At 49.0% G+C, this 16,995-nt stretch overlaps 1 protein-coding gene across 2 annotated transcripts; it reads right to left on the bottom strand.

Annotated features, from left to right (window-relative positions):
• Positions 1 to 1,895: 1,895 nt before the first annotated feature.
• On the bottom strand, positions 1,896 to 16,015 carry Marveld3 (MARVEL domain containing 3). 2 transcript variants are annotated; one of them, XM_021170745.2, is made up of 3 exons: positions 15,527 to 16,015; positions 13,548 to 13,675; positions 1,896 to 2,646 (listed from the first exon to the last, which is right to left on the bottom strand). In XM_021170745.2, the coding sequence occupies exons 1-3, from the start codon at positions 15,916 to 15,918 to the stop codon at positions 2,009 to 2,011; spliced, it is 1,158 nt and encodes a 385-aa protein (XP_021026404.1). In that variant the 5' UTR covers positions 15,919 to 16,015; the 3' UTR covers positions 1,896 to 2,008. The 2 variants fall into 2 exon arrangements, with proteins under 2 accessions (XP_021026404.1, XP_021026405.1); XM_021170746.2 differs by lacking the exon at positions 1,896 to 2,646 and adding an exon at positions 6,717 to 8,591.
• Positions 16,016 to 16,995: the final 980 nt, after the last annotated feature.

Genomic DNA, 16,995 nt, shown 5'->3' with positions numbered 1-16,995 from the left:
TGGTGGTGGTGGTGGTGGTGGTGGTGGTGGTGTGTGTGTGTGTGTAAGATCTATTTTTCTTTTTAATTATGTGTGTGTGTGTGTGCGCGCGCCTGCGCGCGCGTTTGTGTGCATGTGTGCTTGTGGACTCCAGAGGAAGATAGCAGGTCCCCTGGAGGTTTAGTTATAGGAGGTTGGGAGCCACCTGATTGGATGCTGGGGAAAGCATCCTCATAACTGCTAAGCCATCCCTCTAGTCTGTGTCCAAGTCTTATCTCCGCTGCTTACAGGTTTTGTGACTGTGGGAAAGTTAACCCGTTTAAAGCAGTTTAACATTGAACAGAAGTCACAGCTTCGGTCATCTGTGCCAAAATGGTAGATAGGAAGTATTTCTACACCTCTGAACAATAATGTTCTGCAGTGAGTCGCTGGTAAGGAACATCAGCCCTTGCCCTTCTTGGACCTTGCCTCCTCATTTGTAGCACACGGATGACAAGTCAGCGTAACCCGACAAATAGTGAATCCCATCGGGTTTGCTAGAGGGTTTCTAGCACTGAACTCTGGACTTGTGTGTGGCAGTGTGGCTAGTTTACTCCCTGATGGGTTCTAATCAGAAGAGGAGCTGCCACCCAGGAGCCAACAGGACACAGGGCTGGGGTCACATAGTCAGTTTCCCTTATCCAGTGAAAGATCCAAGGTGGGCAGAGATAACAATATAGGAACACGGAGAAATCAATAGTGCCCTGGGGGTGCCAGTCTTTTGCTGTAGGGCACACATGTGATTTGGCGATTGTCAAAGTTTCTTTGTCACTTATCAAGTCTTAGTGTGGGACACTAGTCACTATCAGGCCAAGGGTGACAATAGAGATTTCCCTGATTAATTCTCCCTGAGCTTTGCCTCATTTCTTAAGTATCTCTTCGTTTTTATTTTATGTTTGGATGTTCGCCTGCCTGCCTGCATGTGCATGATCTGTGTGCCTGTGCCCTCAGGCAGCTTGGATCCTTGGAGCCGGAGTTACAGATGGTTGTGAGCTGCTATGTTAGGGGCTGGGAACTGAACCTAGAGTCCTCTGCAAGAGCAGTAAAGGGCTCTCCACCAGCTAGCCATCTCTCTCCAGCCCCTGTCTTCCGATTTCTACATGGGGTGTGAGTGCAGATGTCAGGGTGTCAGCTTGGAGAACAGCCTGAGGGAGTCCATTCTCCACCATGTGGGCCCCAGGGGTCAGACTCAGACCGTCTATCTGGCTTGGCAGCAGGCACCTTCACCTGCTGAGCCATCCCTCTGGCCATCAAGGACTTATATTTTAAAAGAGAAAAATCAAAAGGTAATTCCAACAGTATAACCTTCCTCCCCACAAACGACCATGGCACAGCTAGTGGAAAATATTTTCCCCTGGACACTGCGAGTTACTCATTTGAACCCAGCCCCACAACTGCCTAGTAGTGTGCTGTTGCCCCCCCCCAAAAAAAAGAAAGAAAAAGAAGAAAAAGTGTAAAATTGTATGTATGCATGAGTGCTTGCGTATAGGTACACGGCATTCATGCAGTGCCCTTGAAGTCCAGAAGAGGGCGATGGATCCCTCCTTTCCCAGACTGGACTTGAGGACCATTGTGAGACACGGTGGGTACTGGGAAGGGTACCTGGGTCTTCTGCAAGAGCAGCCAGTGCCCCTAACAGCTGAGCCATCTCTCCAGCCCCTCCTCCCCATTGCCTTTATGCGTTTACCACTACCGTTATTTACAGTTTGAGTTCTACTGTAGCACGGCACATGCTACCTACCCTCTGATGTGGCTGGTCTCCTACTTAATTAACACTATAGCCTTACCACAAGGCAAGAGCCCTATTTTCAACGAATGGTCTCGCCCCGCCCCACCTCCGCCCCCTAAGCTTTCATTGGAGTGGTCCAGCAGACTGATTGGTCTCCTTTCACAACTTTACTCTGCTCAGGTGCCTGAGGGAGCTTAGGAATCAAGTATGGGAAATCACATTGTGCTTGTAGGGGAGAAACAAAGGAGGTTCCAGCTCTCCTTAGAGCGTCCCGGACCACAGGTATTCTGGAACATCACGGTAATTTCTGTGTTGTTCCTGGCTGTCTTTGTAGTGCTTCTGTTCTCGGTAGGCCCGCAGGGCCAGCACCACGCTGGCCGCGTATAAAATCACTAGAAGACAAGCGAAGGTAGCTGCTGCCCCATCGGTGCCCGCCAGCTGGCAGTTCATCCAGGTGAGGCCCTTGCGGGCGTAGACTCTTTCTCTGGTTTTGCAAGTGTCGGTGGAATTGATGCGCAACGCCGCGTATAGGTAAAAGCCAATGGCGACGCAGTAGCCCACTGCGGCCAGGAGGCTGAAGGCGGCCTCCAGCAGCAGCCATCTCCCGGGCAGCTTCCTTAGACTCTTAGCTCCCTGCAGTAAAACGCCCATAGTGAGGACGCCCAGCCCCAGGGAGACAGCCACGCCGCCATAGATCAGGGGCGACCGCAGGATCGTGTACTGCTGGTCCAGCTGCCGAACCTGCTCCAACTCGGTGCCCTCAAAAGGTGAGTAATAGTTATTCCCGAAGCCGCTGCCGCTGGCAAAGCTGGCGCTGAATCCGGCCAGGACAAAATAGGAAGCCACGATGCATATGAGAACCATGGCATTCAAAATCACCTCCATTATCTGCACCACACCTAGGGGAAGAGAGAGTCCGGTTTAAGGTTGGATCACTCACCTGATCAAGGTAGGGGTTCCCAGGATCCTTAAAATAAATGATCTGACTCAGCAACATTGTCAACATTCTTGGTTTTGTCTTTTTTATTTTTTTTAAGATCTATTTATTTCATGTATGTGAGCACACTGTAGCTGTCTTCATGCACACCAGAAGAGAGCATCAGATCCCATGAGGATGCTTGTGAGCCACCATGTGGTTGCTAGGAATTGAACTTAGGACCTCTGGAAGAACAGTCAGTGCTCTTATCCCACTGAGCTATCACTCCAGCCCCCTGGTTTTGTCTTTAAAAAACAAAACAAAACACCCTATGTCATTTTAAAAAGTCCCAGTGCTTGTGGTGGGACCCAGGATGCAAGCATGAAGTGCTCTACATATGAGCTGAACAACCCCAGCCCAGGTGTTCTGTTTCTAAAACGTACTTTAAAATATCATTGCTGACTGGGTGGGTGGAGTGTTGGCTCAGCAGTAAGTGTAATTGTTGCCCTTACAGAGGACCTGGGTTGGGTTCCCAGTACCCATGCGCCAGCTCTTAGGCCTATTTAATTCTGGTTCCAGGGAATCCAGTGCCCTCTTCTGATCTCCACAGGCATCAGATATACAAACAGTGCACACAAAAAACTCTCATATACATAAAATAAATATTCACATAGAAAAATCAATGCCGGGCTCAGCGGTTGAGAGCACTGGCTGCTCTTCCAAAGATCCTGAGTTCAATTCCCAGCAACCACATGGTGGCTCACAACCATCTGTAATGGGATCTGATGCCCTCTTCTGGTGTGTCTGAAGATAGCTACAGTGTACTTACATAGAACAATAAATAAATCTTTAAAAAAAAAAAAAAGAAAGAAAGAAAGAAAAGAAAATCACTATCTACCTGCCCCAGTCTCCAAAGTATTAGGATTACAAGCATGCAGTGCTGTAACTGCCTTAGAGAAGTTAAGACAGTTAAACATGTGTGTACCGTGTGGCTCCACAATTGTACTCTTAGGCATTAACCCTAAAGAAATAAAAAGCTACTTGGCAGTTTGAGGAGAACCTTGAGGAGGAGGCCTGCCTGGGCTACATACTGAGAGCCAGCTTCAAAATTTAAAAAAAGAAAGAGAGCTTTATGTCCACACAAAAAACACGTTGGTGAGTCTTGACAGTAGTAGCTTTATTTGTAAGAGCCAAATGCAGGGAGAACTTGTCTGTGACTGGGTCAGCGGAATGGACAGGGAGCGATCTGGGTGAGTTTCAAGGTGATTGTGAGAAAGAAGTTCTGGTCTCAAAGGGTGACATAATGCGTGACTCCATCTGTGGAGTAGTCTCAGTGGAACAGAGTTCTGGAGATGTGGCACACAGGTGGTGACCGGGGACAGGGCTACATGGGATGAGAGGGTGAAGAGGGTGTATGTGGCTTTAAAGAGGAAGCAATAGGGGCGTCTGCTGGGATGGAACGCTTCCGGTTCCGTTGCGGAGATCACAAGAATCTACCAATCACAAAACCTCGCGGAATCCTGCACAGAGGAGTGTGCGCCAGCAAATGAGATCTGTGACAACTCGGAGATCGCCGTTTTCCTGGATCTGAGATCCTTGTTTGAGACGACAGCTGCAGAAAGCTGCAGAAGGGCCCAAAAGATTGCGCTACGCCGCCCTTGTGACTTCTTGTGAAATTTCAAATTTAAGGTTGGTGAAAAAACAAGACAAAACAAACCCAAAGACTAATGAAGTATAAACTGAACATTTTCATCGATGTCCTCCATCTCTCACACCCAAAGTACAGTCTCTCTGTGTGTCCCAGATGGCCTTAGACTCTGACCCAGTCACCGGGACTCCAAGCAGTTTTTTAAGTTTCTAATAGGCTCCTCCTGCTTCCTTGTCTCTGTCTCTGTCTCTGTCTCTGTCTCTCTGCATGCTTGTGGTAGTTCAGAGGACAGCCTCAGGTGACATTCATTCCTCAGGTATTTTCCACCTTCTGTTTGAGGCAGGTCTGTCTCAGATCTGGTACTTCACCAAAAAGGCTGGAATAGCTAGCTACCTACCAGTGAGTTCCAAGGACCCACCAGTCTCTGCCCCCCACCCCCACCCCCATCTCACCAGCACTGGATACAGGCATTCACCACCGAGCCTGGCTTTTGACACACATTCTGAGTCTCTGGACTCAGGTCCTCATGGTTGTGAGGCAAACACATTATCCACTGGGCCATCTGCTCACCTGCTTCTTTCTTTAAGCATTCAGCTTCGTGCTTCTCTCTCTCTCTCTCTCTCTCTCTCTCTCTCTCTCTCTCTCTCTCTCTCTCCACACACACACACACACACACACACACCCCTAAATATAGCACATATACCACCAAGCATCTTGCTGGTTTCATTTACTATACACCAACTCTAGATGAGTCTGCAGCGTGGCTACATCACTTATCATGAGACTTCCAGTTTGGTTGTATGGATGGACCAGTTCGCTCAACCGGGTTTCTACAAATAGATACTTGGACTGTTCACTTGGAGAGAGTTTCTTAGAAGTCTGAAAGATCTGCAGATTCCACAAGGCAGTGAGACCCAACAGGTGGGTCGAGGCCAAACACCTTGTGCCTAAGATCCCCTGCCGTCGGCTCCCGACAGAAACTTCAGGCTGCACTTCTGAAAGTTCGGTTATCATCCTCAGATCCTCGGGGTGCAGAGATGAGAATTTTGAGAGACATAGAGGAATGCAAATGAACCCCAAATTCAAATACCGGATTCCAGTATCTGCTCTTTCCCTGTTTTCCAAAGTCCTCCTAAGCTTTAGATATTTTATCTGATGAATGAAGTTAAAGCCTCCAGACCCACTCTGCCTCCCTCCCACACAGTCCTGTGGAAAGGATAAAAAGGAAGGGAGAACAGCCAGCCCTTCCTTTACAGCGCCTGCACTGGGAGAATCCATTGAGGACTGAACTGCATCTGACCATGGAACAAAGACAGGAGTGTCTCCTAAACAATACAGCCTAGCAACTGTTTGCATAGCATTTATATTATGGTAGGAGTAAGTAATCCTGAGATAGAGTATACAGGAGGTTATGTTATACACAAATAGCATTCATGCCATTTTATATGGAAGACCACAGCACTCTCAGATTTCTGCATTGGGAGGGATTCTGGGGCCAATTCCTGTAGACACTAATACATGACTAAAATTTCTTGAAAATCATAAATGTACAGTAAGGCTTCCCGGAGAGTAGTATGAAATGCAAGAAGAAATGGAGAGAACTTTGAAAGCGTGCTGTTTCCCAGAGATTAGCGCACAACTATCCATTACACTAATGGTGTGATCTTTATCATTGAGGCAGTCAAGGGACAGCAGCCAGTTCTATCCCCAGACCCAGCTAGCAGAGCCCGTCTTCTGCATGCCCACATGAATTCCTGAAAATCCAGGGGACACGACAGCGTGGGGATCAGAGAGCCGAGAAACTGTATCGCTCTAATTTGAAATTCAACATTAGATTCTAACTGCCCACTCCTCAACCAGGCTCTGTAAGTACAGCAAACGACGAACCAGCCCAGATGTCATGGGGGTGGGGGGACGGCTATCTCCCACACTCTACATCTTTCCCAAGCCCGATTTTTCTTCCATCAGCGATAGAAACAGAAACACTGTACTGATACAAGAGATGGGAAGTAGGAGCCCTTTCCTTCTGGTACACACAGCATGCATCTCTGGGCTGAAGTGGAAGAAATCTAGCCTTCTGTGCCTTCTGCTAGATCCAGTGATCCTGGGTCTGTTGAGGGAATGGCTGCAGGGTGTTATTCCGGGCACTAGCTAGCCTGAGTTGCCTTAGTGAAGCTACTCAAAGTGACAGCTGTCTTTAAGCATGCTGTTAATGCACAAAGATGAACATCAGAGGGAAGGAAGAAAAGGCAGATGTTGCACTTTATTTCCAAGTTGGTGTGGGTCAGGTCCCCAGAAAGATGTCACACAAAGGTCTGTGGAAGCAGCAGCCTACTGGATCCTCAGCACCTTTCTGAGGGAAGCTGATTTTTTTTTTTGGTTGACCATATAGCACCCAGTTTAAATCTATATCTACCTCTGTCTTTGCACTGTACATAACTATCCTGAGGAGGGAAAAAAATCCAAGGCAAGGAAGTCAGTTTGATCTTTTTTATTTTTGTGAAAATAAAATGAATATGTGCAGTCATAGTCTCTATAGAGTGAAAAATTTACCCCACCCCCCTTTTCTTTGCGCAAAACTTCTCACAGTGTTCAAGAGAATTTCTAACCATGTACGACACGGGTATACAGTTCTGTCCCTAAGGCTGAAGTCTTCTACATCAGTCGACGGAGTTTAAGTGAATAAAGTATCATGAACATAAAGAAGAACTCTGCCTCCAAGTTAAGCTTTTTCTTTGGGATGCTTGGATTTGCATCAAACAAAGAACATAGTCATTTGTACCAGAATATACAGTGATGGTCCCAAGCCATGATTCAACAGGTCATCTAGCCTGTGAAGTTGTCTGGCCAAAAGTAACGTTCTTCTGTTGGGAAAGGGGCTTCACATTCTTTTCCTTGGAGCAGATCCTGAACCAGCTGTGGGGTTGGATTCTTCATACAATGGCACATTTACGGGAGGTACAAATGCTTACTGAGCGCTCCCAGGGGCCAGTAGAAGGGTTTCTTTGCAGCTCAGCAAGCTTAATCTGATTCTCTTTTCCTTACCACACACCCACTCAAACTTAAGTTTTTCTGGGGAAATCCCCCAGAATTCATACAGTTAATGGGGTGTAGGGCTTGGATACGCAGTCTGGAGATGCCCCATGTGTCTGCTGAAGAGGGCTGAGTTTAGGAGAGTTGAGACTGAGCTGTCTTCTGTTGATGTAGCTTTTCCAGTGCAATTGTTTCTGCCCTGATCATGAAGTATACTTTGCCTTGCTCCTGGGAGTCCCAGCCTCTACTACAGTCCTTCATTGTTGCTGATTATCTGCTTTGGAGCCGGAGTCTTGCTATGTAGTCAGTCCATGCTAGCCTGGAACTCAAGATTCTCCTGTCTCAGCCTCGGTGCTAGGATTATAGGGTTCTAAGTCTGTACCACCTGGCTGGCTCCAGTGTTTGGCGTTTTGATATGCTGTTTGTTAGTTCCACATCCACAGAGGATTGCAGAAACCAGAGCTTGTTATCACAGAGAATATTTACTGCTCCATGCAACCAGGAGCTAAGCCCGGCATACCCACACTGGCTTGGTATTTTGGAAGCATTAGTGAGTTCCACATTGAAGAATTCTTATGAATGATTGTGGTTGAAAGTGACGTCTATCACGTATAAGTGGCAGAACATTCTAGAAGTCTAAAACTCAAGCATTTCTGTGGGCTTCTCCTTCAGCTTCTTGACTTTTCGGTAACCCCTAAAGGCCAGGACAGCTCCCACGGCAAAGACCCCAATGGCCATGGCTGCAAAGACTCCTGCTCCTATATCTCCCCCATGGACACCACAGTTGAAGCCACTATAACCTTTGCTCTGGTACAGGGTCTCCCTCTCCTTGCACACATCTGAGCTATAGGCGGCAGAGAGGTGTTGGAAGAAGAAGTACAAGCCTGGAACATAGGCCCCAGCAATGAGTGCATCCATTAAGCCCTCAATCACCAGCCATAGTGGACAGTGCCAAGGGACCCGCAAGGCACCCGCGAGGAGGGTGAGACAGGAGAAGGTCATGAGGGCTCCGCTGTAGGCCATGGCTGCAGTGACCGTAGGCAGCTTGAGCTGGTAAAACTGGACGTCCAACTGCTGGGCTCTCTCCCCGTCCGCACCGTCAAAGCCACTATAGGCCCCTCCATACTGGTAGTAGTAAATCCCCCCCAGGCTGGTGATGCCCGTGTAGCCCCCCGTGGAATTGTAAGAGACAGAGCTGCAGGCCAAGATCAGCAAGTTCAGCAGAGCCTCCAGCATCTGGCAGCAGGCTGCAAGAAAAGGGCGTTACTGTTTGGAGATGCTGCGGTTGCTAGGAGACGCTTTCATCTCAAGGTTCATCCTTCCCAGGAAGCTCTCAGCCCACTGCTTCCTTTCTCTGCCCCAGTGGGCAGTAAAGGGGCTGCCCAGTTAGTGTTAGATGGCAGTGGGGACCTGTGCTTTCTTCAAATCCTTTTGACTGAAAAGCATAACGTTCAAATAAGCCAAGTGGGGATGGCTGTCAGTAAAGTGTTCACCTTGTAAGCACGAGAACCAGTTCCCAGCACCCACATAAAATAACAGGCATGGTGGTACACGGTTGCTATCCTAGTACTTGGGAGGCAGAGGCAGGAAGGTCAGGAGTTCTTGGCTAGCCTCAACTACATAGTAAACTTGAAATTAGCCTGGATTATATGAGAGCCACCCTCCTCTATAGATACACATACTTTTTCTATCTCAGTAAATCTAAATTTCAATTCTAAATATATTTTTATATGTCAGTAAACATAGATCTACCATATAGATTTATTTCTAATTTTTATTATTTGTGTGTGTGTGATTGTATATGCATGTGTGTGAAAGTCCCCCCCCCCCCAAAAAAAACCCACAAAAAAACAGAAGGAGCTGAGTTTCAGCCATTTCTGGGCCACTTGATGTGGTGCCGGTCCTTATGACACAGTAGCAAGCACTGTCAACCCCCGGGACATCTCTCCAGCCCTGCTTCAGAACATTAAAAAATGTAAAAAGTATTCAAAGTAGTTTCACCATGTAGCACAGGCTAGCCTGAAACTCTTGATCCTTCCATTCTGGGGTTACAAGTGCAAGCCAGTATTCCTGGCACGGCAGTGAATTTAACAACTTCAGTGGGACAAAGGGACATTTAGGTTTCTCCAGTACATTGTGATGTGATAATTTGTGTGTGTGTGTGTGTGTGTGTGTGTGTGTTACAAGGGATGGGAAATCAGGGCCTCACCTCCTGCCAGAGAACATTTCCTAGTGAAACAGCAGAAGGCCTAGAGTCCTATGGAGTTCCTTCCTCCTCTGTTAGACTTAGTAGGTTCACAAAATAAGCAGGGCTATGTAGATCAATTGTCATCCTTAAAACAAAAGCACCAGGCTCACAGGCCTTCCCTGACACTCATTCTTCCCAGGGCAGTCGTCCAACCTCTGGCTCAGGCAAGTCCCTGGATCCCCTTTCGAATTAACCCCAGTTCAGATCCAACCGGTACTATATCAAGGCATTAGTTATTAAAAAGAAGAGCTTGAGAATATAAATTAGAAAAAGCGCCCACACAAGTTTCTACCGTGACCCTCTCAGGAGATCAGAAACTAATGCACTGTCAACATGGTCCCTGTCCTTCCCCTCTTGGCTGGGGAGAGTATGATGGTTGGTGGTGACTGTCAACCTGAGCTGACAAGAACCTCGGAGGCTAGGACAATGAGCTTCTGAGGGTGTCTGTGACCTTTCCAGAGAGGTCAGAAGCTTAAAACTCTCCCCTCCCCACCTAATGCTGGCAGCGCCAACCAATATGCTAGATGGAACAAAAAAATGGAAGGGAGGAACTCCACTGCAGAAAGTCTCCTCATCCCTGTCCCCTCCCCTGCCTCTGCTTCCCCGCAGCCAGGAAATGAACTGATCCCACAGACTCCCCATCTTCATGGCTAAAACCTCCGAGACCATGACCCTTGATCTCCACTCCCCGGGGCTGTTTTGTTCAGTTATTATGTTTTAAACCACAGCACCATTTCTTGTTGTATGTATGTAGACAAAGCTACACAACATGGACGGGGGCGGGATCAAATTCCTCTTATGAAACTGTCCCTTTGAAATGCAAACCCAAAATACCCTCAACAACGACACCCGGGAGGAGGTTCCGAGCCAAAGACCAGCACTCTGGACTACAGAAGACCCAATTCCAGGCACTGGAGAGATCCGCCGCATGTAATATCCTGGCTGCACCTGTGGGTAAGTCTCAGGTCAATGAGAGACCCTGCCTCAAAACCCAAGGTGGACTGCACTTGAGGAATGATGCTGGCGTTGAGTTGCACACACTCATATACAAGAGGGAGGGGGAATGGGGAGTGGGGAGGGAGGGGGTAACAGTTTAAATTGGGAGGAAAAAAATTTTTTTTTAAAATTTTAGTTTAGTCTTTTGAGAAAGCATCTTCTAGGCTCCCCTGAAACTTGTTAACTCTCCCATCTCAGCCTCTCCAAGTGCTAGAATTTCAAGTATGTTCCCACCCAGCATCCTTGTCTGTTGTTTTGCGACTACTGGTCTCGGTCTCACTATGTTGTCATTGGTTCATCTAAATCATGGACTCAAATGACCTCCAACCTCAGCCTCCTGTGTAGCGGAACCAGCTGGGACTGCTGCTGTGTGCCTCCATGCCTGACTGTAAAATTAGACTTTCAGAGACACTTAGCAATAATGGCCAGAAAGCTCTTAGTAAATACAAACCGCTGTGGTTTAAGGACTAAGCTTCTAGAACCCAGAGGGTAAGGACAAGAGGAGTGGGGAGGGAGGAGTGTTCCATATGCAAATGAGCTGAGACTCACATCTTCTAATCCGGAACTAGCTCTACTCTACACGGGGCCCTCCATACTGCGAATAAACAGAACCCACACCCACGCAGGCTAGGGGCGGGGTCAAGGGAAGCCTCGAGCGGGTGGTGATTGAAAGCACCTGCTGTCTGTCAATCTCATCTTTAGTTCCAGTCCCTGAAGATGTTTCAATCTGAGATTTCTTTCTGGCAAAAGTGGTTAGGGCCTATCTCTTTCTGTTGGTCTCAGGATCTCATTGAACTTTATAGGGCTGAACCACAGTCCCCAGAGGACTGCGGGGTGACTTGTTTGCTGGGAGGGATTGGGGTGGGGGTAGGGGTGGGGAGATGACGTGGTGGTTTCACCGACAAAGAAAAAGCCACAAAGGATCCACTCTAATGTGGACTCAAAAGCCATCAGCTGACCTGCGTCCAGGTTCATCTTTCCTGCTCTAGCCAGCCCTGATGCACAGGGCTGTGTCTCTCCGAACAGTGCTCCTCTGTGCACCTGCCTGGAGCTCTGAACTTCACACACACCCCTGCCCCGCCTCCTCTGTTCTCAAACCCCACCCCTCCCCATCCCCCATCTCCAAGCTCTCCAATCCGGGACTTCCATTCCCAACCGCTAGGCTCAAAGCCAAAAAGCCAGAAGCAATCAAGCCTAAATATAGGTGTGTTTTGGTAAGAAGTACAGGCCCTGTTTTTTCCTCTTGGTAAATCAATCGCAGAAAAAAAAAAAGAAAAGAAAAGAAAAGAAAAAGAAAGCCTAGAAAGAAACCTGTTAGCCAGCAGCCTCTGGCTTGTTCCTGTTATTTACAGTACCAAGAGAAGAACGTTCTGCCAGGAAACACTTCGATGCCTTAGGCTGGGGCTCCAAGTTTCAGTTCCAGGGCCTTTACTTAATGGCTGTGGGACCTGGGTAACTTGCTGGGCCTCTCTGAGCCTCAGGGGTTGTTAAAGGCATCTCTGTGGCAGAACGGTATGTAAAGTAGGTGATGAAGATTCCCGCGCTCAGGTGGCAGAGAGGCCTTTCAGCAGAGCTCTTCATAATCTTATAATTGCTACTCCTTCCTCCCTGTGACACAGCTTCAGCTGTGGGTCCGTGATCCCCGCCTCCCCTCCCACCCCTCCCCCCCCCAGGCTGGGATGTTTCTTCTCTTAGTCATGGGCAGCCTGCCTGCGAGGAGTTCACCCTGACAAACCAGAGTTTCCTCCTGGCTGGCAAGGCCTGGACCTGGGCTGAGCTGAGAACCTGGGAGTAAGTTTTAACTGTAAGTTTTAAATGCTCAGTATGTTGATTTTGTTTTGTTGGGTTTTGTTTAAGTTGAGACACAGTCTCCTACAGCTCCGGCTGGCCTTGAACTCCTGGCCCTCCTACACCCACTGACCACACGCTTGAGTTTTACTCCTTTTTAAATTTGGCTTGTCTATATGGCATGTGTGTGGAGGTCAGAGGACAACTTGGGGAAGCTGGTTCTCTCCTTTTACCAAGTAGGTCCCAAGGATTGAACTCAGGCTGACAGGCTTGGCTGCAGGCACCCCTTAGCCATCACACTGGTCCCTGGCTTTTGCTTTTACTGAAAGAGAAAATATTAATGCACTGGGTGTGCATAAGGGCTGAGTAGTTTCATGAGATTTTTGTTTTTCTCTGTGACTTGATGTGTTGTTTATTATTTGAGACAGGGTCTTCCTCTGCCGCCCACGATGGTGGAGAACTCACAGCAATCTTGCCTCGGCTGGGATTATGGGCACGTAAGACACCATGCTAGGCTGTGAACTTGTTCTTAATGTAATATATGTTCTTACTATGCATCTCAGGCAATGAAGAGTGAAAGCCAGTGACTGATTGGGCGTCAGCTCTCTGAGAAGACCACCCTGCCTGTACGTTTGGTTTGAGGATGAACCCTGCTGGGGTCATGTTCCCTCTGTGGCCTCAGCTGGCTATGGAAGAGGAGCCAGTGGCCACCACAGGCAGCTTACAGCACATTGAAAGTACAAAGTTTCACCAGCCGGCTGGGAAGGGGAAGCGAGCTTGAGCCAAGCTCAGAGCTACGCATGCACATTGGATAAGTGTGGGGAGAGCCTCATGGCAGAGTTCAGACCTTCCTGTATTCTTTCTTCTCTTCTGTTCTTTCTTTTTTCCCCTTCCTCCCTTTCCTTCTTTCCCTCCTTCTTTCTTTTCTTTCTGTCTCTGTCTCTTTCTTTCTCTCTCTCTCTCTCTCTCTCTCTCTCTCTCTCTCTCTCTCTCTTTCTTTCTTTCTTTCTTTCTTTCTTGAGCAAGAACTCCATGCAACATGGAAATGGAACCTAAGAGGAAAAACTGAACGATCTGCCAACTCACCAGCGCTCATCCCTCCACCTGCCACCTTGCCTCTCCTCAAGCCATTTGCAATAGAAATGGTTCGACAGGGTCCCCCAAGGCTCACCTCTCCCTGTGCACAAGTATCTGCATTTGTGGCAATCCAGGAGTCCCTCCGCTTCCGACTGGTAATATTCCTCTTTCTGGAGAGCAGGCACGGAGTAGGTTGGCACGTATCTTTCCAAAGCCCGTTCGCTGCAACCAAGGAGCGCAGAGACATTAGGGACAGGCCTGTAACTCAACGGTTTGTTTAATATTAGGCCTTCATTTATTTTTTTTTTTGAAAAATTTCACAGAATGAAGCCTAGGCTTGCCTCAAACATGTGATCCTCCTGCTTCAGCTTCCCAAGAGCTAGGTCACAGTCGTGTGTGCTGCCATGGCCAGTGGTATTGGAACTCTCAATAACGAGCTTGACCTTTGGCCCCTGATTCTCTTGCCTCTAACCTCCACTAGCTGAGATTATAGTCATGTACTACCACATCCAGCCATCTACTTTTGATATCTTACTGATATCTCTCCTTTGGCCACCCCGGCACCTTCTGTTTCCATTTGCCTAACATATGCCAGGCTCTGCCCAAGATTCAACAAGAGGCTGCATTCTGCTTTGGGGACATAGAAGCCACCCTGTCTCTCTTTGGTTTGAAATCTTTAAACCTTTCATCAGCACACAGGAGACTCTGGTACTGTGCACACTTACGACCTAGGCGTACCGAGCCAGCCGCAGTGAGCTGCCCTCCACCCCTAAACAACCCAGGCTTCTGGGGCACGGAAGAAGCTGTTTTTCTACTTGAATCGCCTTCTACTGTCTTCTGTCTTCCTTCCACAGAACTCAGCTCTAGGTCACCTTCCTTGGCATCCTGAGCCTCTGGTGGCTGTTTTCACTGCCAGTCAGTCTCTGAACGCTGACAGTAAGTTACTGCATGTGGGTCCCTGCATTCCCTCCCTCCAATAAATGCTTAGAAGGAGAGCAGACAGAGAGAAGCTGCCCTTTGGCCTTAAACCTTTAAATAAGCCACGAGCAATTGCATGTCTTTTATTCACTCTGGGGTGAGGCAGGGTAATGAGGACTCTGGTTTTAAGAGGAAATGCACAAATGTACCTCTTGTTTTTCTACTCCTGTGGTTGCAGTCCAAGATGGGTGCAGCCAGGGAAACAATAGCTAGTGTCAAAGACTGAAAGAGCAGCCCAAATTTGAGCGCAGCTTTCGCGAGGTGAGTTGGCTTTAGGTAATGTAACATAAACTCATGATAGCAGCTTTCCCTGATGTGTGGAAGTCTAATGGCAGAGGCTGGGGATCATCAGCTAGAAGAGTTGTCTCCAGGGAAAAGAATGCACCGTTTTGACAACTACACACACACACACACACTTTTTGCCCTCAGGGACACCTCTTTTATTCTATTTACTCACTCCCCAGAGCCTGGTTCCACATCTGCGGAACTGGATGGTGCCCTAAGTCTCTAGGAGGGGGTATGGCGACCGGTCCCCTGCTAGTCCTTTCTACCCTCATTCGCAAAACCTTCCAAGACACAGGGGAATTTCGGGACCTACAGACCAAGTTCGTCCATTCATGAGGTGGGGTTTAAACAAACCTACGGTCTGAAACAAGCTGCTGAGAAAGACCTCACTGACTTTGTTACACATCACCTGAGAACTTTTAGGTGGGCTTAGTTTCGCGTTTAAAACTTCAGCTTCTGCTAGCAGTCTGCTGCGTGTATATAGCCTTGTCAGGAAGAGCGAGTCCAACTATTAACTCTTCGTTGGGCTAACTTTATTCAGTCCCCCGATACCTGGAAGCTGGACTTTGAAAGGTATAGAGGGAAAACTAGGGAACAAGACTTAAGAGTCTGTGGCCCTCAGGCTAGCCCCACCTACCTAGCCTTCTAAACCGTTCCAGTTTCGGTCCTGAAACTCTCCTCCTTCCTCTGGTTCTCAGGCTTTCCCACTTTTTCTTTGGTAACCAAGTTCAAACATAGGGTTGGGACGTCGTAATGTCATCTCTCCTCCACCCCCGGCGGTCCCTGATCCCTAGCAGGTGCACCCCTCACCTCTCCAACCCGCGGCGCCCGAGGCCATGCTTCTGCGACAGCTCTGGGGGCCCCCAGGGTGCGGGTCCCGGAGTCGGGGCTGCGTCCCAACTGGGTCCCCAGGGCTCGGGCGGCGCACGGCTTTGACGGGACTTCTCCAAGGCTCTTTGTTCGGATGCGCGATGGCTCGCGTCCCTGTGTCTGTCCTGGCGCTGGTCTCGGTCCCTTCTCTGTTCTCGGCCCGCCTGACGGTCCCCGTTTCCTCTCACGTCACCGTTCCTCTCCCTGTGCCTGTCCCCGCCTCGGTCCCGCGACCGCTCGACGTGGCGGTCTCGGTCCGGGTGCGGGCGCCGGTCCGGGTCTCTTTCTCTCGGACGGGTCCGGGGCTCACGGTGTCCCGAAGTATTTTTCATGGCCGGATTCCTGTCCCGGCCCGGAAACGATCCGAGGGCGACAACCAACCACAAGTTTCTCAGGCAGGTGGCCAAGCTCAAGGACCGGGCGGTAGTAGCTCACCTGTGCGCACGCGCACTTGCCCTCCAGCGGCCCGGAGAGGGCGCACCTGCCCCTGGCCGCCAGGGGGCAGTCGTGGTGCGGGCAGAGGGGATGGGGGTGGGAGTGGGGTGGGCGAGGGGTGGAGAGTGGGAGGTGGATTCTTGCTGAAATAGCTGTCAGTCCTAGGTTTTATAGGATTATCAAAGGGAAATGGCCCAGGGAGCAGGCAAAAGGATGTGACCAAATCAGCTCAGCCTTCAAAGGCTGTCTCTTGCTAGAGCTATTAGGACGCCAGACCAATCATTTATTTCTTTACTTTCATGGTACTGGGTTTGAATCCCAGGGCCTTGCATGTATAGGTGAGCATGGTACCACTGAGCTATATTCCCAGCCCCAAACGAAGATCATTAAACTCACTAATACAGTTCCGGGCATGGATTTGAGCCTTTCGATAGAGAGCTCATTAGGGGGAGGAGTTGGTAACTCCACTGATCTAAACTTGGGTGGGGTGACCTCACTCCTAGCTGCTATGATGAGTTCCCCTAACTGAAGCCAGTAGTGGTGATTTCCTGTCGACCAACTTACAAAGCGTCTTGAGTTTGCTTCCCCAGAGCGTACTCATCATTCACCCTTCTTCTCAGCCATTCACCCACACAGTCAGATAGCCACACATCCCTGAGTAGAATCAGGGAGAATGGGCCGAGTTGGAGACTGAAACTGACCCCTGTATCCCCACGTATGTGAATCTGGTGACACCTCCTGTGTCTACAGCCCTCACCGTGGTGCCTGGATGCTCATGTTCCAGCAGGGCAGAGAGGTGACCCTCTGGTGAGCTCTAAGGAAGGGTCATGGCCATAGGCAATGCCTTTCCTGAGCTTTGTATAAAGCTCTTGGCATTTCATTTCTTATGGAAGCTGGAAGTATCGCCCTCTGAGGCTCCCATCCATGGAGAATGGGCGTTGGCAAAAGAGCTGTAACTGTCTTTGGCCCCTCCG

The sequence above is a fragment of the Mus caroli genome, unplaced genomic scaffold, assembly GCF_978045245.1.
Source record: "Mus caroli unplaced genomic scaffold, Mus_caroli_1 scaffold_10, whole genome shotgun sequence".
NCBI lineage: Eukaryota > Metazoa > Chordata > Mammalia > Rodentia > Muridae > Mus > Mus caroli.
Note: the sequence above shows the minus strand (reverse complement) of the source record. Positions and strands in the feature narration are given on the sequence as shown.

Excerpts from the sequence above, each read along its gene's own strand:
- Marveld3 (XM_021170745.2), bottom strand. The coding sequence starts at position 15,918 with ATGAAAAATACTTCGGGACACCGTGAGCCCCGGACCCGTCCGAGAGAA. Across the intron at positions 13,676-15,526 it reads GGGCGCCGCGGGTTGGAGAG|CGAACGGGCTTTGGAAAGAT; the intron begins GTGAGGGGTGCA and ends CCTTGGTTGCAG. Across the intron at positions 2,647-13,547 it reads ATACTTGTGCACAGGGAGAG|GTGTGGTGCAGATAATGGAG; the intron begins GTGAGCCTTGGG and ends CTCTTCCCCTAG.